Source organism: Temnothorax curvispinosus, unplaced genomic scaffold (assembly GCF_003070985.1).
Source record: "Temnothorax curvispinosus isolate PA1 unplaced genomic scaffold, ASM307098v1 QBEX01004731.1, whole genome shotgun sequence".
Taxonomy (NCBI): Eukaryota; Metazoa; Arthropoda; class Insecta; order Hymenoptera; family Formicidae; genus Temnothorax; species Temnothorax curvispinosus.
In genome coordinates this window covers 299,163-324,546 of record NW_020214511.1, presented here as the reverse complement: position 1 = coordinate 324,546, position 25,384 = coordinate 299,163, and the positions used below count along the sequence as shown (strand labels likewise).

The 25,384-nt window shown below is 37.0% G+C and overlaps 1 protein-coding gene across 1 annotated transcript in view; it reads left to right on the top strand.

Annotated features, from left to right (window-relative positions):
• The first annotated feature begins 1,908 nt into the window (after positions 1 to 1,908).
• LOC112453837 (ras GTPase-activating protein nGAP) overlaps positions 1,909 to 25,384 on the top strand; it is a 296,057-nt gene continuing 272,581 nt past the window's right edge. The window contains exon 1 of the mRNA XM_025014802.1: positions 1,909 to 2,438. Coding sequence (XP_024870570.1) covers positions 2,390 to 2,438 — 49 coding nt within the window. The 5' untranslated portion in view covers positions 1,909 to 2,389. The remainder of the gene's footprint in view (positions 2,439 to 25,384) is intronic.

The window sequence follows — 25,384 nt, the reverse complement described above, 5'->3', positions numbered from 1 at the left end:
TATTTTCCAAAACAGCTAAATTAATTTTACCTTTTTTACAAGAAAAACAAAAAATTAGTTAGAAAATAATACAACATGAGAATGTTAGAGTGTTAATATCATCTATTACTTAATTGATATTATCGGTTTTTTAATTTTAAATTTTAACACTTATACATTATCAATTTCTATTATATTTTATCTAATTTTCGTCTTTCTTTAAAAAAAGAAAAACTTCTAGCTCTGAAAGTATTTGTTAAAGATATATATTTTTTTTTATTTCGAGTACCGTTCGTATAAAATGGCACGGCGGTTAAAAAGGGAATGAGAATCTCGGAACCGAGATTGAAATTCGACGATTGTCTAATAAGTTGCAGGAGATTATGCGCGAAGCTTAGAAAAACACGATCGTTCGAAAATCACGAGAAACGGGATGTGAGATTTAAAGTTTACGTTTTTCGTCACGACAATCTTTTTGCGACATTGTTCTGCTTTAGATTCGAATGTTTTTCGAACTACTAATTCGAAGCCAAGCACACGATAATTAACTTTTTAATGTAGACATCTCAGCTCAGATGTTCATGATTCGCGATTTAAATATCTCTAATTATTTCTGAGTCTTTAAAAATTCTCACGCTGAGCATTTGAGGGTGTGTGTGCAAAAAAAATTTATATTATATTACAATTAAGATGCGCGAATTTTTTCGCGACGATTCCACGAATGCGCAGTCGCAGAACGTTACAAGTTGCGCGATAATTGCAGTTAAATTTAAAATCGCGTGCTTCTTCAATTAGGAAAGAAACAACTTCAGTATAGACTCGTGTATAATTGTAATACCTACATATATTTGCAGCAAACGGAAAAATTAGCCTTATAAAATTAATAACGAATTATCTTAACAAAAATATCACGTATTATTATGGAGGATTCACACTGCGTCCGATGTTCGACGTACGACGTTCCTACATCCAATAAGAAATTTTTGTCTCTAATAATAAATTCTGTTATTGGATGTCGGATCGCCGTACGTCGAACATCGGACGCAATGTGAATCCTCCATTATTTATATATAATCGTGCTCAAGTAAGATCACTAATGTCCATTTCTATCAATGCAGATTATAACTTTAATCTCGGTTTAACTTACTTTTTGTCTTTTTCTAGTTTTGAAAATTAGAAACAGATAAAAAAGTAAGTTAAACCGAAATTATATAAAGTTAATCCACATTGGTAGAAATGGATATAAATCAATCATTAATTTTGCGCTTGAGCACAGCAGTAACGACGTCTCGATACTGAACGCGTATCGCGTAGTATCGAGACGTCCAATCGAAGAACCGTTCAGGCCGTTCAAACATCGCCGGTCAGTATCGCCGCACGTCGCGCAGTGTCGTTCGCAATAACTTCGTCTTATTGCCGTTTATCGCTACTCCGCGGAGCAGCGATAGTCGCGGATATCGCGTGCATACATTTTCACAATTGACGACCGGCCAGGTATCGAGCTTCAGCGTGGAGTGCGTGGACGCGACAGACACATCGCGCGGTATCGAAGCATCGAGGATCAAACGATCAAAGTGGCCGATTTGTCGAGTGACATCCGGTCGGCGGTGATTACGCGCGACGCGCACGCGAGAGAAAAGACATAAAGCCGAGCGGCGCGGCGGCGGCGGCGGGAACGGGCCGGCCACCTGACAACGAGAGCGAAAGGAGCAAGCGAGAACGATCGGCGCGGGTGGGAAACGGAGCACGAGCGAGCGAGAGAAAGGGTGAGAGAGAAGGAGAACGCGAGAGGGAGGGAGAGGCTTTCGCGGGGTGTCGCGGGGGGAGCCTCCGGCGCACAGCCGCACACCGCGGTCACCGCGAGATCCGACGCCGCGCCGGCCCGCGCCGCGCGCCGCTCACTCGACTCAGTTCGAATTCGCTCGCCGTCGCGTGTGTTTCGCGTTTGCGCGCGCGCGCGTCTGTCTGAAGTGAGTGTGCCCTCGCGGACCTCGCGGTGTGTAGCCGCTACTTATCTTCGCTACGTTCTTCGCGGGATAGAGATTAGAGACCACCCTCGCGTCGTCCCTCCGTGCCCGTTACGGTGTCTCCGTGTCACGACACGTCGCTACGTTCGTTCCTTCGCGTGTCACCCTCCGCACTCGTGTCGAGCCCTCCGAAACTCCGAACGCGTGACCAGAAAGGGAGAGGGAGAAAGAGGCCGCGTGTTCCGCGTACAATAACCGCGTCGCGGAAGAATGTGTGCCGCGACGGTATCGTTCGGCGACGGTATCGTTTCCCAGTGATAATCGGACGGGGGAGGGGGAGGGGGAAGATTTGTGTGATCAGTGCCTGACCTGCTGTGCGCCGAGGGAGTCGAGCGTCACCGCGACCTGGATTTTCGCGCGTTATCCGCACACGGGGGACGAAGATGAAGCTGGAGTATCCCTGCCGCGTCGAGGGCTGGCTCAACGTTTGTGGTGAGTGCACGCGCGATTGATGTTTACATGCCGTGAGTGAGTGTCAGAGGATCAGAGGACGATTATCGGAGCGCGGCGACCGGCCGGGCAAATTGAATCTTGTGACTCGGCATGACGACGATAGACGGTCGCCGCGCCGCGCCGCGCCGGTTGAAGGCCGATAATGGTCCGTGGTTTATAATATTGATAGCTCGCATTGTTCGGATAAGATGACAGAAATTATTGCCGTTGAAATACGATTTATTGCTCGGAGCAAATGCGGACGTTATTGCGTTCCAACGTTATTTAAATGAATCTGAATCTCTGAATTGACATTCTCGAGAGCACGCGACGCTTTGAAAATCGCGACGGATTATCAGAGAGAAGTATCTCATTTTCGAGGAATGCGCGTCAGATCGCGTGAATTTTGTTCCATCTCCTCGGAATGCATTCGATACAAAAAGTAAAGTTTTCAAGAAGACTAACAATAAGAAGTACCTATCGAATGCGAAGAAACACTCATCCGTTTTTAGAGATTTGATGCTCCGCGTTGTCGCTCATTGCACATTTAATCTCGCCAATGCACGTGCAACGAGAACGTGCTGTTTCCGTAGGTTTCGGCTTTCGGCGAATCACGCGAACTGCGCGCGCTTTGTTGCATAATGGGAAGCGTTAAATCACCGTATAACAGAGAAGCTGAGGCTGTTAGAAATGCAATGCATTTCGCATTGAATCGAATGGGCCTCAGGATAAACGGAGTTTATAACAATAAATGTGTGTATATTGATTAAGTCTTAATGTATATTAATTAAGTCTTAATTAATTGTCTATCCAGAGTAAATTAACTATCAAATTGATGTAATAATATGGAAATTTGACGTATATTCTAATACATAATAATGTAGGTAATATATTCTAATACGTAATAATAATTTGACATATATTCTAATACATAATAACAAATTATACAAATTGAATATATATTTTTAAAATATTTTTGTATTCTTTTTTTTGGAAGAAATCGAATTTAAATATAATTTAGTCTTTTATGTTTCTGCTCCTTTTTATCCTCATAATTTCACTTAAAATTATTCGATTCAAATTGTGCGCATTTCTGTTTTACTTTAATTGGCTGTGTGTTGGGTTATTGACATTCTGCGGGAAATCATCATCTGTTGCGAGAGTAAAGCAAACATGATATTGAGTTTGGCGATTATCAATCGTACGAAGATAGCTGCAACAGTACATAGGTAGATTCGATAAAGTTTAATTTGTTATCGAGCGAAACTCACGCAGGGTTTTACATTTTAGGGAGAAAAATCTTTGTTGTTTCAATAAAATTTAATTATATGTTTAATTATATGTTTAATTTAATTATATACGGCGAAAAAGCTTTGCGTTTGCATGCAAAAACGGCATTATCTTCTAGAAAGACAATACATATCTATATTTCTCTTTATAACGTACTATATATGTATAATTTTATATATTGTACGTATTCATTTAGCTTACAAACAAAAAATACTCCCTGCAAAGGGCAGAGCTAGAAAGCTTTTTATCCTTCACTGTGAGGAGGAAATAAAAAAATTTTATGTTGAAGACAATTCGCGCGAGACCTTTATCAACTGCATTTTGCCGTCCTGCTTCGTGCTTCCCTCTTTTACCTCTTCGTCGTCGTAAATAGAGTTTATAGCTCATCGCTAATTCTTCCAAGTATCGCGCGATTGTATAATTTACAGACGTTGAATGACTTTTTTTCTCTCCATCTCTCGGATACGTGATGCTCGTAACGGTTTACGCAATCTAGCAACAAAATGTTAATAAATAGCGATGAAGAGTCGGACATTGCGCGATAGTTTTTTTTACACGCATCCCGTATATTTCTCGCGAGATTCAATACATAGATCACACTTTCTTTTTTTTTCCTTGTCGCACGTTTCTCTCACTTTCTCGTCGAGACTGTCGCGTCGATGTGTATACCAGGCTCGCGAAGGGAAAAAGGAGAATAAGACGAAGGTGAGATTTCTTTCCGTGGCGATTCTCATGTGGGTTCGACAGGATTTCTTACGTCGTCGGGTTTAACGATCTCCTGCTTTTTTTCCGCGGGTCTTGCGTAAAAACGGGAAACTTCGATTTTTACGGACCACCACCCGACATGTCGTGCGCGGCGCCTATCGATTCTTTAGCTGACCGAAGAAAAATCCTCGGTCCAGTCGTCTGTGCCGTGTCTGTCTTTTTACTATCGATACCGAACGAAGGCCCGGCGCGGCGTCCGCTAAACCCAATGACATTTTTACAGGTTGACCTCTGAACCTTGTAGCTTGGACATGATTATTGGGAAATACTGAGATCAGAAGAAAATCTAGACATTGCAAAAGAAGCATGTAAAATTATAATAAACAACAAGTGTAAAAATCATATAATTTATAACGAAAATGTATACATAATTTTACATTACAATTTTACACTTCTTTCACAGTGCGGGCCTCCTATCGTGGTGATGAAATTGACATGAATTTGGTTAATCTTGAGATTCTTTGAAATTTTAGAGAACGTAAATATAAAAAACTGAGAAAAGACGGGAATTTAAAATTTGAGATTTTATATTTTTATTTTTTTGGTTTATTTTCTGTTTGTGTTGCCTTAATCTCAGGCTTGACAACATATGAGATGATATATTGTTGTTTAAAAAAAATCATTGATACGTATTTTAATCTGTACTAAATTACATAAATTTTTTAAAAACAATATATATAAATTTGAATTGTTTTTTTTATAGATATGCTACATAGACTTTTAGCAAATATAATCGCATCACACATTTGCTTATTGTTAGATATGTTAATAGAACATATATATTTGCTATTTACTTTATATAACGCTCACGTCTCGTTTTTTTGGAATTTATTCATATTTGAGCCGCAACATCCCTCTATACTTCCTGGCGACTATCAGCGATTATCTGGATCGCACACTCGTGGGAGTATTTTAATTTCCCGGCTTGTGTCTTCGTTGCCAATCTGCATCGGGCGTATCGTCAAAGTATCGGCAAAGCCCCCACATCGCGATTGTTATATCTTTTTTTACTCTCGAAACCTTGCGCGCGCATTTGCATCGAAATGAAAACATTCCCATTTGATCGCCATCTCCATTGCAGAGGCCTTTTATCTATACCCCTGCTACTGAATGGACGTTCTCTGTATCGTGAGTTTGTACACATCCGCCATTCACGGTCTGTCGCGGGAATGTCCTTGTCTTTACTAAGATGGGCCTCGAAGCACTTTCTTTGTTTTACCATTTATTCTCTTCAATTTACAAGATGGCTAGGAAATTTTCCCCTTTAATTACCTACGCTTTGCATTATAACAATCTGCAACTTTAGTTAGCATTTTTTTGTTATTTGAAATTGCATTTGATTATGTGCCGGCATTAAAAAAATTGTCTTTCTTATGAATTTTACTAACAAATAAATATGATTATAAAATAATATAACTATATTATACGTGATATGAACGGTAAAAAATATCTAAAAGAATATTTTGGTATATTTATAAATCAACGACAAATAATGTCTTTTTCTCGGATGATCAGTAAGATTAACTTTTCAAATTCTTCAAGAAAAATGCAAAAGTGCAGCTTTATTTTTCTTTTCTACTCTTCTTTTCTATACTCCATGGTCGGCAGGGTAACATAAGCTAACATAAGCTGGTTAGGTTCGAACGCGACTGGCGCTTCACAGTAGTTCGATCATATTTCATACTTTCGTTTGCATACTCTTCCGGAAATAATAGAGAGAGAGAGCGTTTCCGCGGCACGTGACGAAAGGCGACCGTGTTATCCACGTAAGTCGCAGATTACTGTCCGCGCAGGTATATATAGGTAACTTGCCGCTCCTCTTGCGTGTGATCTGTATGAATAAATCATACAAAATCGGGAAAGAGAGGAAAAGGAAAAGCGGATAGCTGTAGCTTGTTTTTTATACGATTTTAAAAACAAATCTGCGATGCTTTTGTAATTACGAAAATTTCACAGTAAATATTTAAACCATTTTAATTTTTATTTTGCTTTAAAGTATACGCCATTGTTTAACAGCTTCATCGATGTAATAAGGATGCGCAATACTAAACCTACTTTCTCCAACGTGCTTAAAAATTTAAGGATTACGTATATAAGTTAACTTTGCAATAAAATACTTTCATTAAAAGAGTTGATAAAAAAAACAGGAAATTTGTTCTTTTTAAAGAAACTGTTGGCTTTATATAGATATTTATGTTTTTTGATACTCTTTGATGCTAACCTTTTTTGGTTATATCATGATGTATATTTTTGGAATGTCCTTTATCATCATTTTCGATTTACTAAAGTCGGCCGAATTATTGAAATTAAATTCTGTTGACGACAGCGCGAGTTGTTATGTGATTAAATAAGAAAAGTAATAGCATGTGTTAAACGTCAGGATGCCTCAATAAGCCTTATTTGGTAAGGAAACTTGGAAAGTTTCTGAAATATATGCAAATCGAGATACAAATGCTATACATATACCATACGTTGTTGCGACCCGTGTTTACTAAGGTCGGCTTATGCAACCGCCATGAGGCTCTCTCTTCTTCTTCTTCACTTTATTGACTCCTGCCGCCTATATAACAGCGGACAATACGGCCTCATTTACCACTGTTTGTTAACAAAGTCTGAATCACTGTTAGCGTAGCGAAGTCTAAATGGAAATTACTGAAAATCTGAGTGGAAATCAATGCAGACAGTAACAGTCGCAATACTTAAAATAATTTTCCTTCCGGACAAAGCACGTCCGAACCGGTCCGCGCACGTTGAGCGAATTTACAGTACACAACTCTGACGAAGACGAAAAAGACGGGATGGCCCGTATTCAGAACGCGCTTACAACGATGTTAGCGCGAGATGTTAGCGCTTCTAGAAGGCTCCATTGGCTAGGAGCTAGCTAGGACCGCTAACATCTCGCGCTAACATCGTTGTAAGCGCGTACTGAATACGGACCGGGGTAGTCGACGCCCTCGATACAAACGATCGCAGATATGTCGATATATATTTATCGATATCGATAAAGATCGTGCAAGCATAAAGTATCGCAGAGGGCGCGTGGCGCGCGTATATTGAATTCGGGACTAAACATAAATTGTCAATAAAAATTTCAATAAAAATTTTATCTAATACAAATTAGAATGCTGATCTTTACTTAGTATAAAAAATAATCCTTCTTGAGACATACATTTTAAATTTAATAGAAAACAACTTAACTAATGAAATTAACATATCGGTTTTTTGTTGCAATTTTGCTGTTGATTGATTTGTTTTATAATATATAAAATTTATATGGTACAATGAAAATTTAATCACAGCAAATTCTGAAAACAATAGTAATATTTTTTCTGTTACTGTACTTTGAGAAGCTATCAAAAAATTTAGACGAGAGATGTATCTTTTAACTTTGTCTGCCAATGACACGACAATAATTATATGTATAATAAAACCGATACGGCATACTATTTTTTCGCGCTTTATTGTTATCATATACCGGCATTTGTGCACAATCTCCCGGTGGAGTGCGTAAATAATTGATTCATCGTACGATTCTCTCTCACGCAACAATTCCCTCCTCTTTCTCTCTTTCTCTCTCCGCGGCCGCGGCTCTCGTTTAACCGAAGTTCATACGTATCGCATACGGGTCTCCGTTCACCACGATGCTGCGCGATCAGGTTTATCAGCGATATTGCCATTACTACTTCATTGTGTAATTGTAGTGTTCCCAGTAATCGATATCGCGCCGCGCACCCAGCTGTAAGCACGCTCGTAAAGCTTGAACCCGAGTTCACGGCATTCCGACTGCTGAGATACGAGCTCTCCCTTTTCCATGCCTTCTTCCTACTCGTTTTCTTCCACCTTGCTTTCAATTTTTTAACTGACAATGTTATTCGTTTACATTAGACACATGTAAGACATTTTTTAAATATTGTTCTACTGTATAATGCGCTATGTGCAAACACGCGCGTAAAAATATTTCATTTTTTTATTTTACTATTTATTGATATGTGACGATGTAACATTTGTAACGGTAGTAATTCGGCGTTAGAAATATTTTTATATCTTGCATAATGTACAATTTATGAACTTATAATATATTGTATACCAAATTTTTGAAATTAACTAAAAGTTTATATTACATATTATATTTTGTAAACTATCGTATAACATAAATGTCTATAACATACGTAAGTAAATGTATTATCTATCTCGCGAAGACCGATCGATAGACATTACTTTCTCACTCGAGCTATTAAACTCATTTTATGCCAGGTTAATTAACCGAGTGGCTGGCTTAAACTATGTTGATAATGATTTTATAAACTTCGAGGAATATATATACACTCAAGTTGACACAGTTACCGGGGCAATTAATATATATGCATTTTACATATTTTTGCCTGCATAATTATATTTTTTATTTTTGCACATTATTCATAAATACTGAATATTTTCCTCATTTCTAGCACAGAAGTCATTATGGAAAAAAAAATCAGTAGATTGTTGAGTCACATAACGTGTCCCGTCATATTCTCTCGCGTCAGGGCGATACACAAATAATAAATATTGACACACGTTTGCTGGCGCCAGGTCTTTAAACTCTCTTCTCATCTTCACTTTTACGACAGATGATTGATGCGGAAATTGGCACGTCGTCTTCTTAAACGCGCCATCTTACACACACGATCTTCGCAGAAAATCTGCACAGTCGACGAGATTCTTCAATTTTATCTCGTAATGTTCCGCGATATCGTACTATTTTACATCAACTTCAAGTAAAAAAACATGGAATGCATTAAGATAAAAAAAGATGAAGAGGTGTGTGCATTAATTTAAAAACATTTTTTTTATTTTCTATTTTTCAACTACCGAACTCTAAATATGGTAGATTAATACAATATTGATATGATATCTGCAAATTTTTAGTTTTATTATTGCTGAAATTATTTCAATATATTTCAGTAATAATATAATTCATATTTTTCAACAATATTTAACAACATAATTTTGGATAAAGAAACTTTATAAATGCAAGATTGGCGGTTGTGGGTTTTATATAGATTTCGTGTTTGCTGAGTTTCTCCACCCTCTCTCTGTTGGGAAACTTGGAGATCGAATAGCAAATAGGAGATATCGAATTCGCCCTTCGGTTCCGCCGCAATAGGAGCAAACATTGGACTTAATATCGAATCGTTAGCCCGTAATGAGAGACGTGACCTTCTCTGTAAGCGCATTGATGCACAAATCGGAACACGCTCGTCTATCTGGTCGTCATTCTCAATGCACTTCAATCGGTTTGTAGTAAATATTTAAAGATCCAACTGGAAACGCCTCGGTATCCATCCAGGGCTAAAGATAACCGTGGATTCTATCTGTTTGAAGAGACGATTCGAGAAAATTTTAATAGAGTTAATGCATGATATGTAAATCAAATACTTATTTATATATATATTGTCTCTTCTATTCTAATTGATATCTTTCTATATTTTGATAACGAAACTTTGTCATTTAGAAGATTAGGATTTTTAATTCAGTGCCAATTCTTTAATTCTGTTTTATAAAATATTAAAAATGTGTATAATTTGACATTTATGCATAATATTGTAAAATTTACTATCAAATGAATAATTTGATTATATTACGAATAATCTTCTCTCAGGTAGGATTTCAAACGCAAATATTAGATAAGCGAAACCAGCGGGCGTGTTGAGAGGTTTTGCGCAAAAGTTTCGATGGTATTGACAGACCTCGTAAAAATTGCCTCTTCTTCGGAAGACTTTCAAGGTCGCGGTTTAATTATTCGTCTTGTACACTTAGCGACGGAGAGGATGGAATCGAGCTAACATTACTGCTGACGGAGCTCGTGAAAACCCTCAGCGGACGTAGATTTACGATTATTGCCGTAGTACATTTCCCACATTTTCATATAATTTTTTACTCGGCCAAAGTAGCGACCTTGTCTGCATCTTTATTGCAATGAAAATCAATCTTAATATATCATATATTACTGTTGAATTACTGGATATGTATAATACGCGTGATTTGTTAAATGCCATTATACCAGATGCCATATATTTATTAACGTGAATCATAACGGTAATAATAGCGTGTAAATGTTTGTAAGAAGGCGAGTTTACAATCTTGACACGTATCTGGCATTTTAATTTTTCATATCGAAGTTATATAAATACGGTTTGTGTTTGATGACAGTTTTGGATTATCGCATCAATTATCCTTGATTTACAAAGTCTGAAACAGAACCATTAAAATATCAGTGCCGCGAGATTGTATTCCGGTGGAAATGCCATGCTATACATCGCGCGCGCGTGGGTCTTGGAGGAGAATAAATTTCGAGGAATTCAAGTTTCCGTTTATTCAGGCTAGGGAGCAGTTCTAGTCTTCCTGGCGAAGAATACATAAAGTCGTCGATAAGTTACGGACTCGCTTTTATTGACATTACCTCATAAATTCGCAATGGCCACGGTAAAGTTGCTAAAGCGAAAGCTTTGCGATCGGCAAACTGACTGAAGCGACATTTCATGTCGTTCATCTTATTATATGTATAGTATCTACTTTCCGAAATCTTATACTTAAAATCCGGAGTACGTTGTGACCCCAATATCGAAGTGAAGAGGAAATAAATATCATTTTTCCGGCAATTTGCTCAGGAACTTAATACACGAGTTTAATTCTACAAGCTTCTCGCATTCGTTATTTATACAAAACACTTGTTATCTATTCGCTGAAAGCGTTGCATTGTTCCACCAGTTAATAGCGTTGCAGCGGCTCTGGCAAAATCTGTCAAATCCGATTTAATATGAAGCAGAGTCGCGCACAAGGTCTGGGCCGGGACCGATCTCGATAACGAGAATATTTTTGCATATTTTATATTGATTTTTTTGTCTTTACATATTTATTTTGCTGTATATAATATTTATATAAAAAAAAAAACGATACGTTTTGCGACACGAATAATTTATAATTTAGATGCAATTTTCTTACAATTTTTTATGATCACACTTACGCGATAAAATAATTATGTAATTAGCTTATTGCTATCCGCATTGGTATTTCTTTTTAATATGCATTCCGAGATACATTCTAAACAGTAAGAAAATAATTAAAAAATACATTGCAAGTGAATTCGTGCATTTAAAATTAATTTTATACTTAAATTATATACTTTACGTGTCTATTAGCGTGTCTGTTAACGATTCTTAATCGTTTTCCTTAAATTTTTTTACAATTTAGGATAAATTGTAAACGAAATTCTGGTGGAAAATGTGAAATATGTAAAAAAAACTTTATATCTAAAAAATGTACCGCAGAAAAACGTATCCTAAAACACTCCTTCCATCGAACGTTGCTTGAGAAACATTGTTTCACATTCATCTCTATCTTGCATTAACCTAATGATAGACATATATCTCTAATGCATCTCACCTTTCGGCGGGCACGTGTTCGACACGTCGTTTACACGTTATACCGAGGCGTTCAATGATTTACGAGAACGCGTATGCAAATCGACAGCATCTCGGGTACACGTACACGCGCACATTCACGTGCGTGTATATAACGTGCGAGAACTAAACAATATTCACCGGACTTGTTATACCTGCGCATAAATACTATCGTTCGCAGCGGAGAGATAAACGGCGCGAGAATACGAGGTGAATCGTGATTCATTTAGGGCGAAAATAGAGCAAGAGAGGGAGTCTGAGTAACGGCACGGTGGAGGAGAGAGTCGTAAAAAGAATCAGTGATATCAGCAACGGCTAGTCGTACCCAGCAACATCGAGATCTCGTTAACCTCTGCTCTTATTGTCGTCTTCCTCGTGCACGACATGTATTCCAAAGGCAAATTTATATATTTTACTTACTGATAATCGTGTCATAGATCAATTGTTCTGTACGGTCGAGTCATCTTTTAGTGCATATCATATTAAAAATATGTCAATAATTTTCCTCACTTTATATTTATCTTTGAATACATCAATCTAATATTTATTTTTAAGAAAAAAAATGATAGTCATATTTCACATACCTACGTTAGAAATATATTTCATTATTTATACGCGATTCGTTTTTCTTCATTTTTCATGGTGCATTATTTAAACACCTCCTTTCTTCCCATCTATCGATATACGACTTACGTACCTTATGTTCATGGTTCGTCCATCAAAATGTTCTCTCGCTAGAGCTACGAGACGCTGTAAAAGGATATAGGAGGGATCGAGATGAGATCGGCGGATTGATGAGACCGAGTTCGCGGTGGGATCGCATTTCGTGAGAAAACGACGTCTGTAATCGGTCACGTTTCGTGCATTCGCTGGGATAAAATCCAGTGTAAGTTTATACACACGTGCAGCATACAGGACCCAGTCGAATTATAATATGCACCATTCTAAAAGAAAGAGAATTTTAAGTTGTCAAAATTTTAGTTTAATCAATTTTTATTCAGAAAATGAAAAATTTGCGTATTTGTCAAATGAAGTTACATCGTGTAAATAGCTAAAAAAATCTCCTTTTATTATAAAAAAAAAATACATTTTAAATATTTAATCGTAGTATGGCGAATTTTAGCAAATTCATAACATTTATTAAATTTTCAACGTTGGGAAAAAATTTAATATCGATTGTACATCAATGAGTTTTTCGGCGAAAAAAATGTTAATGAATTTTTCATTAGAGGTTCATGGCTGCCATACACACGTATCACGAAATTTCCATTTACGGAAACGGCAGGACGGTGTGAATTATCACGATCGAAAGATAAGTATCATACGGAATCATTAGGGAGAGAACATAGAACGCGATGGGTAAGAGGCGAGGAAAATACTGCGAGCCTCAAGTCGAAAAAGACGGAAATTCGATAATTGGTCACGTTTGGCGCATTTGGCACGCCAGGAAGAAGTTGGGTAAACGTTTAACACACTCGCTCTCTCTCTTACACACACACACACACACACACACACACACACACACACACACACACACACACACACACTCGCATACCGCAATCTTGCGACATCTCGGGCATGTTGAGGCGGTTTTCGAGTTTAGCGATAGCACGACGGCATAATACTAGAAAGAGAGAGAAAGAGAGAGGGGGAGGTTGGCGCGGCACGTAAGTAGTGGTGATAATTATTCGAGTTTATTGCCTAATGAAGGCGGAGAATAGATCCGGCTAATAGCTGCTTTGCATCCTGATATGGGAGACACAACGCATATAGGATATAGCATAGGACGACGTTCAAATTAATTAACGGCTCAGGATACATATATGCGGAACATAGGGACAAGAAGTTAATTGAATATTTCACGTTTGACGAACTGCCACGAAATTCATCGGCATATCTATTCGTTGTTGTATATTGGAGAGATTAGTTCTCTTGTATGAAATGTCTAAACATCAATAACTTGGTGAATAGATCGTATATGTAGGAATGACTGATTTACTCGTGAACAATTATGAACTATACGCTTATCTCTTATATGGATTATGCGCTTATTTTTATTATATGTAAACACACACAGTTATTACATTAATTTTTTAATTTAGATTATATATACCAATAATATGTATAATAATATAACGCAAACTTAATTGTTTTTTTAAATTTAATTATGTATTTCTCTGCTGTAAGTTTTAATTGTTATAGTTACCTATAAAGGAGCGAAATGATATTATTTACTAGAATTAAAACTTACTCTGAATATCAAATAATATATTTCTCACGTAAAAGGTAAGAATATTTGAAAAGAGTTCGACCTGAAAGATATAAGCATCTCATTATTATATTTTTCTATCTATTGTTCTGTCATAGTTAATGCTAAATTTAATAACATTCTAGCTTGTTATATACGACTACTGCATAATTCCATATCCAAACAGAACATAGTATAATACAATATTTATCATTTAAACAGGATTGTGGTATGTTTAATGTAGCTTCAGTACATTTCCGTGATATCCACGTACCAACAGAATTCAATGTATCGAATATTGTTCGATCATAAATCAAATTTTCTTTTTCTCTTTTTGTCTTTTTCATAAAACCAACACGTGCATTTGAAAAATAATATCTCTAATTTTAACAATAAATTAAAGAAGAATTATTGTATTTAATTAATCATTTGCGAACTTACATTTCCAATATCACTGTTTTTTTTCCGTTACATATGTTATCGAAAAAGAAAATACTTAAAAAAAACCGTTTACGTTTTCTATAGATCCATTAAGTTGTATGCGCAATTATTCATCAATTATTACTCTCTAGTTGTGTAATAAATTACAAAATAATTAAAAACGTCGGGGTCACAGCAGAGCCAGAGAAGAAACTCACCGCGCAAAAAGGTCTCTTTGAATTGTCTGCATAATGCAACACAATCTTTGTAATCTCGCGATAATAATGCAAACGGTCGCCGCCTCAGCCGCCGGCGTCGCCCTTTTTAATCGCACTTTGCATCTTTCCGCGCCACTGCACGTCTTATATTTTTAATGTCCCGTTTAATCTCCCACGTGTCCGCCTCTGTCTCTATATTCTAGCCTCCGCGGCGGAATAGGGCATCCCATCGTGATTTATCCGCCAGTCCTTTACGATCCATCCGCTCTCGTGCGGGCGCACTTGCGGAACTCCTAGATATAAACTCCGCGTTATGATCGCCTATAAAACTGCCAGGCGTGCTATTACGGGGCCGCCGGACTCTTTCACTTAAATTCATTTCCCTTTTCTCTTACGCCAATCCTTTTCCTATCGCGGGTTTTTTACACGATAATTTCGCTCGACCGATCGCACCGGATTCCCGTTCGCTTTTCTTTCTCACCGTAAGTTTCCACGCCACAGAGGAGTGTCAGGTGCAAAACAGCTTCAACAACACGGGCGCGATTCGTGAAGCGTCGTCTACAATACACGGAGTAAGCGTGGAGCAAGGAGTAAGAGTAGGCAGGAGTAAACATTATAGGCCTGTTGCGTTCTGATTGGCCGAGCGTAAGTGTTAAGAGTATAAGAGTAGAAGTAAGAAATAAAATTAATTTATTTCGCTTACGCTCTTACGCCAGCTCTCTTAAACCGAAAATAGCCCTCTTACGCCTACTTTTACTCCTTACTCCACGCTTACTCCGTGTATTGTAGACGACGGTTGAGAGTTCAACAAGTATGTCTCCCGGAGTGAAATTGGGACTTCGGTGCATCTCATACGTACCTTGTACTTTATTTACATTTCTATTTATGTGAACACTATAGTGAAGGCTTATCTCACGTAGAAGCTATGTAACTCGCGTGTTGCGCGTCTGCAATTTTTATTACGAGAAAAATTCATCACATCGAGATAAGGACCATCTGTTGCGCCAGAAATTCTGATAGCTTCAATTGAAACGATAATTTACATTTCGCTTCTCTGCCGCCACAGCCAGTCGCGATAACGACCGTGCGTGCCCCTATTTCGAATTTCAATTACATTTGTACGCATGACGATTACTTGACAATGAATAGTTACGAGCTTATATCACGGGAGAGTCTTTATAATGTTTCAGTTTTAGTTTTCGAATCTAAATGCCTTCGAAGAGATAACTTTTTCCTGCATGGTACGTAAAATAATAGCGCGAAATAAATCCGAGAGAATTCTCCAAGATAATCTTTAAATAGGATTTTCTATAAAGATATTTATTTAAACTTTATTTTTAAACTTTTTAATTATTATTATTATTATTATTATTTTCAATTACATCGTCATTCATACATTACATTTAAAATAGCATTGCAGTAACATATATAATTTTCTCACAAATGATTTTTCAATGTTAGACTTTCTCCTAGCTACACATTGTAGATTAACTTCATATTTAACTTCACTGAGGGGCTTGGCTCGTTTGTTGTTATTCGGAATACCCCGTTTTCCGATTATTCGCGGGCAGATAACGGGCGCGCGTCGTGCGAGACATATACACGCCACCCATACAGATTTGCGCGTAAACTGGTTTTCGGTTTTCTCCGCGGGGGAGATCGCCAACGTCCCAGATCGTCCGGCGCGTAAATGTCAATTGTTGCGTATACCTCTCGGAATGTTAACACAGTCACGAAAGAGTACACGTAACGGATATACACGCGGCGGATTCGGCGGAAAAAAAAAACGTGACGTGCGCCCGGTCGATTTGCACGTCGCGCTAGCAGTTTTGCAGTTTGTTTCGTCTCGACGTGTGATTCAGCGCGTGTACACGCGGTCTCTCGAGGAGGCTGTGCCGCCGAAGAAATTATTAGCGCTATAAAGCAATACCTAACCACGCACCACGGTTTGATTGAGGTTCTGCATGTGATCAGGAACGCTGAGCGAAATTTATTACCTATAAATTATCATAACGCCGCACCTTAATTATTGTGCCAGTGTAACAGGACGTCAGTGATACGACACCAACGCACTTTCCTGTGGCTAATTAGCGGACTCCTTGAACACAATCAACTGTAACTGATATAGCTGATGTACAAATTAATTATCGCGCGACACGATACGTTTTATTGATTTTACTCAACAATCTGTCGTGCCGACCGTTGCCGTTTATTGAATAAATGAATTTATCAAATATTCTGCGTATGTTGTATACGTTATTGAAACGTGTACTAGCAGTTTATAATTTATCGGTATGTGCACTCAAAAGTGTAACGAGAGTATTTTTCATTATTCTTGCATACTTATTTCTATATTATTTATTAAATTATTGACGTAATAAAAGATTTTATTTCATTATATCACAATAATGACACATATATATAGATTTTTATTCCTACATTTCTAAGTGCATTTTGTTGCCATTTGTTGTATGTCGATGCACTAAAGCGCAATTAGGGCACAGCTAGTTTTTGTTTGCATACGGATTGAGCGTGTTATTATCAAATTATGGTAAATAGTTTATGTACGCTAAACCTGGGGTTATAACGTTATATGAAAATTAAATGTTTCACATGCGTCGAAGCGCTGCACGTATTTAGGTACGCGATAATGCTCGTTCGTTGAATGCATCAGGCGTGATGGCACTTTGAGAATTCACCATATAATGAGCCGCTTAATTCGGTTACCTTTGAGCCACGATATTACCTTTATCCATCTATTCGGAAGGGCGAACTGTCCGTCCCGCTATATGATTAGCACCCTTTGAAAGATTCTTTTGGTATAATTTTAAGAGTCTTACGATATCGTTCGAAGATTAAAAAAAGAACACATACGGCCAATTATTTTTAATTTAATTTCAATTTTGACGATTAAAGATAATTAGTTTTTAAGGAAATAATTTTTTTTGCTTCGATTTAGTTGTAGATCTAAATTGTGTAAATATTATACATATAACTTTAGAATATTGATTTATAGAATATTTATTTTTACACTTTATATTAAATAGATTTATAAATAGTTTAGATTTATAAATAATTATTAGAGCGTGTGTGTGATTCAAGTTATTATCTTTACACAGTAATGTTATTTACAACTTCTCGTGTTTCGTACAGGTTTTGTATATAAAACCAAAACATTTTTTTTTTGCTGAAATGTTCTGACTTTCATAAGAGGCCATCAAAACAATAAGTCGCGTGCGATTTACATCGTGAAGAACGAGAGGCCGGATTGCGTGCAACAGTATTCGTTAATTGGCAAGCAAATTGCAATGTATTTAATACACAAACGTCGAGATCACTACGCATCTCTCACATATACGCTGCACCATGGAGTCGCGTACGTTTAACTGTTGCATTATGATGTAGTATGTCGGGTCAGCTTGGTCCCACACTCCGCCGTATCTCTATACAAAAATAACACTTGGTATATAATGCATCATATAATAATATTAATAATTTATATTCCGGTTTGGCAATTTTATAATAATAAGTAATTGGCAATCGGGAATAATTAACAATACATTCTTGTCACGTATAGTATTTCGGTTTCTTCGAATATTTTTGCGATGAGAATATTAATTTTGACTTACAGTCATAAACGTGGATTAATACAGATTAAACAACATAAATCGAATAATAACGGTAACTGGAAAGATTTTAAAAACAGTTAAGAGGACAGTATTTCCGCCGTTGTCGTCGTTTCCTTCGTTATCTATCATCAAACGCGATGTCTTCGTCATCTTAGCGTCTATTGTACTTAGTTGCCCCGCCCTTTGTTCGCTAGCACAATGTTGAGATTCTCTTTTCCGGACAACGAGCCGGATACGGTCTATTTTGTAACCCGATTATTATCATCGAACAAATTAACGTATAATAGCGAAAATAGCTTCCATTAAATGTGCATGAATTTCCGTTCATTCTTTTTTTCAATGTCAACACTGCCATTTAGTCACTTTTTGTCACCTTCTTTTTTGACAAGTGACTAAAAAAAGTCACTATCATCTATGGGTCATTATAGTCATTATAGTAAAAAAACCGCATAAGGTTTTAAATAAAACGCACGCGATTTTAAAGAAAACAAAGGCGTTCTTAATAAATTGTGGGCGATTTTTTACAAATATGGTTTTAAAGGATATAATTATCACTTTTCAAATTTTTGTTTAACAAACTCGACTTTGACTTTGTCTCAAAGAATCTGTCTTAATTGTTTTAACTCGTAATGATCAGATATTGTACATATGAAGAAGAGTAAGAAACGTAGGATCAAAAAATGTAAATGGGCATTATACCGTAACATAGAAAATTACGTTATATAGAAAAAAATAGAAATTGATATTGATATTGACGTCTGATTGATATCGGCTTTAATAATAATTGTATTCTATATTTATTGATATTTATTATAATTTGCCTTATATTTATATTTGCTGCGTCTCTTTGCTTTTGCTCATAGAGTGTCTACGACTTCCGCACTTTTGAAGCTATTAATATATATATATTTTTTTTTGTTATTGAAATGCAATTTTCATTTCAATCTTCATTATATTAGTGTCGCTCACTCAAGAGCTCCCATTTATCTATCCGACTTCGGTGATGTCGCGAATAAAACCATTTCACGTTGCCGCGTTACGTTTATCTTGAGAGGTAGCCAGATGCCGTTTAAGTGATCTCAGCTCTACCGCGTATCTTCTTACCGAGTCAATTTATAACTTCTGCTGAATGGCCTATCACGATGGACTTCCCTTCCGTGGAAAGGCATGGATAGACGTGAGGAATTCTGAGGAGCCTACGATCGCTCGGATAACGCGATTTTTTTTCGTATCTCGCTTTAACCGCGCTGCATTATTCGCCGTACAATTGCCTTTCGGACATCATTATACCTCCACCTATTTCGTAATATCTTGCGCCATTGCGAGTGCCTGGTTGCGACCAGGATTACGATTTATCTTCCCTGGCGCGTACGCTACGCCAACGTACCCGTCGTACACTGTCATACGCACATCGGAGCCAGGGAGATGTTGAAACGCGTATCTACTGCGTAATTGGTACCGTTGACGCGCGCAAGCGAAGTTCCAACTCCGAAGGTTTATTACGATGAGCACATATGTCCAGTTTTAATAATGTGGGGGTGAAGGTGGAGGATTGCCTAACGTAACCCGAAGAGAAATTATAAGCACGTGTGCGGTAAACCACACTCACGCCTCTTCCTCCTCTACTTCGAATATTTATGAATATTTTTGCGAATGTTAATTTTTTCAACATTTACAAACCGCGTAGCCTCACATCGCTTTTTCGTTTTATCTGTTCCAGCGTCGCGCTGTAAAAGAGATCGCGCGATGGGTTCACCGTACATCGCGACGTTATCTTATCGAATTATCCATCTCCTTTTCCTCGCCCGCTAAATTATCTTGCGTTTAATACCTCAATAATAAAACTCCGTTTCGTGTAAAAAGATTTTGATTTCATGACAATCGTTTGAGCATAGTGACGAGTTTAATATGAATTTTATTCTGGCTAGTGCGTAGGCTAAAATTGAATGTTACATCATGTAATCAATGTGTGTGCTAATGCTTGAATCATTACACATACATTAGATATATTTAACGTCATCACTTCTCTCTTTTTCTCTCTCTGTGGAACGAGCATGATGAGACATTGCCGTCTCGGTATTTCGATACCGCTTCTCAAAAATAGAATCGTGAAATGATATATTCTTGATATAAAGTTCAATTTAATTTTCTAGTTATAAATGTGAACTCCAATATAGGTCACACGGGATACTCTACTTGCTTCAGATCGCAGTCATATTTGTAAATAAAATATGAGAATAAATATAACGAACCTAATCAAATAGTTTATAATTTGTTTTTATTGCTAGAAACATATTTTAAAAATATTTTCAGCTATATTCTTGACACGTTCGTTGCATTTGTACGATTTATGGCAAGTAGCAACGCAAGAAAAACACAAAACTTCACAAAAAATATAAAGCACGACAAAAATTTATTTCAAACGTTTGCGAGCCTATGTCATGCCGGACGCATCATATTTCATCGTGCATGGGCTCATTAAATTATAAAATTTCGCATTAATGCTGCATGCATACGACTAATGCAACTACCAGATATATCTATACATATAATATATATGTCTTCTACATTTATGAATATTATATCTCTGTGGTGCATATGGATACATCTATCTAATATAGATTTTGATTACTAACTGAAACAATATTGAACGTAACAGAATTTACCCGAGATAATAGATCGACTGCGTCATCATGCATTCATTTACGTATATATTAATATGCGCGTAACTCTAAATTAGCAGGTCCGTGTATAATGTCTGAGAATTTATAATTAATTATTTGATGTGATTTGAAACTGTTCCAGTAATTGGCGATCGATAATGATCGAGATTCGCCTCAAGATCGAAACAGTTTGGAGTCATTTAGTGGTGCTTCGATCTAATTATTCGTAAAGCTGGCAATTACCTCATTGTTCTCGATAATTGTTAGCGATAATTAATAGTAGTAGTGAGATGGTCATCAAACTGCAGTTTTCTGTAGATAAAAACTAACTGCAATTAAAATTAATTCAAAATTAACAACATTAACGAAGCAACATTAATATTATTAATATCGTTCCATTTTTTATGATTAAAGCATTGTACTTACACAAATCTAAATTTTATTTGTTTGGACACATTAATGAAGATTATTAAACTTAGCTAAGAATATTGTATATATTAAAAATAGTAAAATATCTGTTTCATATTCATTCGCGAATAATAGCACATATTATATATGGTTATACTTTTATCGTACTTGACGTACTTATTGTACTTGGCGTACGCGATACAAGTCGCATGATTTGATTTTATCTCATGATGGGCGACTTCCGGCAAATTCCGCAGGATACACGAAAACTAGTCGAGCGGATCTGATTATGCATATAACACGCGCCCAGGTTCTATTCTTACCGCAATATTAACGACATCGAGAAGCTCGCGTGACGCGCCGGTGATTTATGTCCGTTTCGTTTTTCGTTGTCGGCAGATCTCTCACGATTGCGTCTTTGCGCATATGCGGTCCACAGGGGCCGTGCATATATAATATTCCGCGACCGTCGGTGATTTCCGGGTGCATACGATTCTCATCGCGTGGATCTCCCTAACAAGCGGAATTTGTGGTCGGGCGAATCATCCGTCTACCGAAGGTTGGCATCCACGATGACGAAGGTCGGCAACCCTGTGGGAACCGGCCATACTCCGGACCTACTTACGGAACAATGATAGTTCTTTGCTAATGAACCGCTACCTCGGTCGGTGACGGGCGTAGCAATAATAAACAGTATATAGCGTCTTAATTGTCTTGTTTCTCCGTCTCGATCAGACGCGATCGTACAAGCGGTTCCGCGCGCGATTGCCACGAGGGAACTTGAAGATTACGTTATCCCGCATCCATATAATCGCGCGCGTTTATCGCGCACGTTCTCACGGAGGGGTATTATTACCCTGCCAATTTCCGCGTAATATGAGCGAAAGGATTAGGAAAACAAACGGTTTTCCGAACCGGTTGCGCGCGACCACATGTATACTTTAGTAGAGACAAAGCGGTTAACAAACGCGGAAGTTGTTTACACGAATATACTCGCGCGACACTCGCGGAGGCGGGATACCGATTTTCATTTACGGATCTCTCTGCAAGAAGAGAGAGAGAGAGAGTGCGGCTTTCGTAATTCTTTCGCCCGTCACGCCGCGATTACCGCGCGCTCCCACAGACATTATCGCAACGATCTTGCCATTCACCCCTGAGAAATGGCATTTCGATCCGATGGCGCGGCGCCTCATTGCTGGTAATAATAATGTTCATCACACCTTTTTTGTGTCTAATCTGTCAAAACGGTGGCATACATTTTCGCAATAGCTTCTCACGAGATAAGTATATGAGGACAGAATACATCAATGTGCGTGGCCCGATTCACGTGCGGTTGGGAGTTTTTCGCAAATCCATCTGATCTTTTTGCAAATTGAGAACGCGGGCATTTGACAGCGACGAGAATAAATTCGTGGTGGCAGCAATTTAAAGCCTACACATCTCGTCTTCCAGACACTTCCTTTCGACATATTTTTGGCTCCGAAGTTGCGCCACTTATTTCTCAAATTAGACTCCCGCGCGTTTTCTATTCCTTCTGCCGGATTCTGCGATTCGTGGGATCACGAAAACGGCGTGATGCGCACACGGTATTATTTAAATTATTTGATGGATAGATAAACAATTGTACAGAATAAAATCAGAACTTCAGAAAGTCTGATGATATGTGGGAATTATATCAGTTTTATTTTAATACAAGATATATAAATACATAATCAGTAATATAATATTGCATGTTTTAATTCTTTCCTTAAATAGACAATAATATAGCGATATATTATTTTATTAAAGAAAAATACATTTTTTTATAGAAATACATTTTTAGTATACCTATATTAATTAATTGTATATTAATTATTAATACATTATTATTTTACAATAAATTTCTTTGTATAATAGTATTTTGATTTTATCGGACAACGTTTCGTTATATTTATTCTGTATCAGTTGTAACGGTTACTGTGGACATCCGAAATAAACCATTTTTTAAATGTTTATGTAATACAAATATTGAAATAAGATATGATTTATCTGATTAGACTTGATAGTATGTAATTATTATTTTTTCCCTTTTTTTATAGGATAATATGAAACAAATAGAAACTTGCACATTGCTTCCTAATATAGTTTTTAAGTGTGCAAGTTGAAACTTGCACATTGCTTCCTCAGAGTTTTTAAATGTGCAAGTGGAAACTTGTACATTGCTTTCTCATAGTTTTTAAGTGTGCAAGTGGAAACTTGTACATTGCTTTCTTATGGTTTTTAAGTGTGCAAGTAGAAACCTGTACACATGAGCCTCGTTATGGTATGCGTGTTTGTTTCTGCCATGTTGTCTACTTAATTTTATGCGATTGCATACCTGCATAAAGATACATACGTTCCCGTCCTGACTGTAGACATAAACCATTTTGTCATATATTGTTACCGTGCGGGTGTGTCTACATGAAGTTGAACGATGGGGTGCCACGACGGTGTCTTTAACCTTATAAATAAGTCCTTTTACTTTGTTCCCTTAACAACAGTAGTTGACTCCTTTCTTTTACCTTTCAATCGAGTTAATATGTCTTTGTTATACATTACATTTCTTGCCTTTACTGAATATCGTGATTTACTTAATAGTTTAAATATCGTAAATTTCGATTATCTTTACAAAAATTCTATCAAAGATTATATGTTCAATTTTGTAGTAAAATGTATGCAAATTTGCTTGTTTAAATAATTTTTTAGTGACGATATCCATGCATAACGTTATCTTTCGATCTTTCGATATAATTTATTTTTATTAATATAACTATATAATGAAAATAAACTATATCAAGATCTTTAATGTCTTCCAAGCTGCATCAAAGCTCATTGATAGAGCTCATTGATCGAATTATTAGATCCAATAAATAAAGTTTTTTAATTAAAAAAAAAAAAAAAAGAATTTGACGCATGTATCTGGTTTTAGAATCACGTATCCCGTTTTGATCTGTTCGTGTTTCAATATTAATAAATTGATTAATTTTTAAGAGTGGAATGTAATGGGATACGAAAAGAAATGCCGATAATTGGCGGCGGGTATATTCCTTGATTAAAATTCCGTGAAATTTTCGAGGATTAATGGGATACTCATCAGAACCGTCCGCACTGTGGCTTGGATTCTGGTTTCAGGAAAAATATAGTTCAATCCTATTAGAGCTGCTTGTATTTAATCTGGACCTCTTGTTCGTTTCTCGTCCATTTCACGAAATGGCCCGCGGAAAAGAATCGTTCTCGGGAATCAGACTCGTAAAAATGAGATTTCTTTGGGGAGCGTGAAGAATTTGAGAAAAAAGTCAAAAGAAACGGCCTGACAATAAGCGAAGAAATATGATATTTGGCCGCAGTCAGCAATATCGACAAAGAAATCAATGTTTTCACGTACGAAGGTTTTCCGATTTTCAATTACTGTGTTCTCGATAGAGTTGTTCTCTCGGGATTACTTATCGCATGCAGCTCTTATATATCTTGTCGATTATAAGTTTGACGTATTTTCAACGAGAAGTATCTTTAAATTGTTTAATTCTTTTAAATTGTAATTGAAAGTTTGAATCATTCTTACCGCAGCACAACAGAAAAGAAAGAGAGGAAGATAGAAAACTTTTGAACCTTTTATCTGTTTTATCTGTTTTACGATGGGGATTTGGAGTTTTCGCGAGAGATTCGATCGCCGGAAATGAGAAAATCGGGCTTCTGCACAAGCGTGATAAGAGCAACATACACACGACTCTTATTGCGGATTCGTTGCCTGTAGCTATAAATTTCGTAAGTTGGATTAGATGAAAGTTATTCTCGTTGTTTCGAGACCTCTTTTCTTTACGATATACTTATCTATATAAATACTT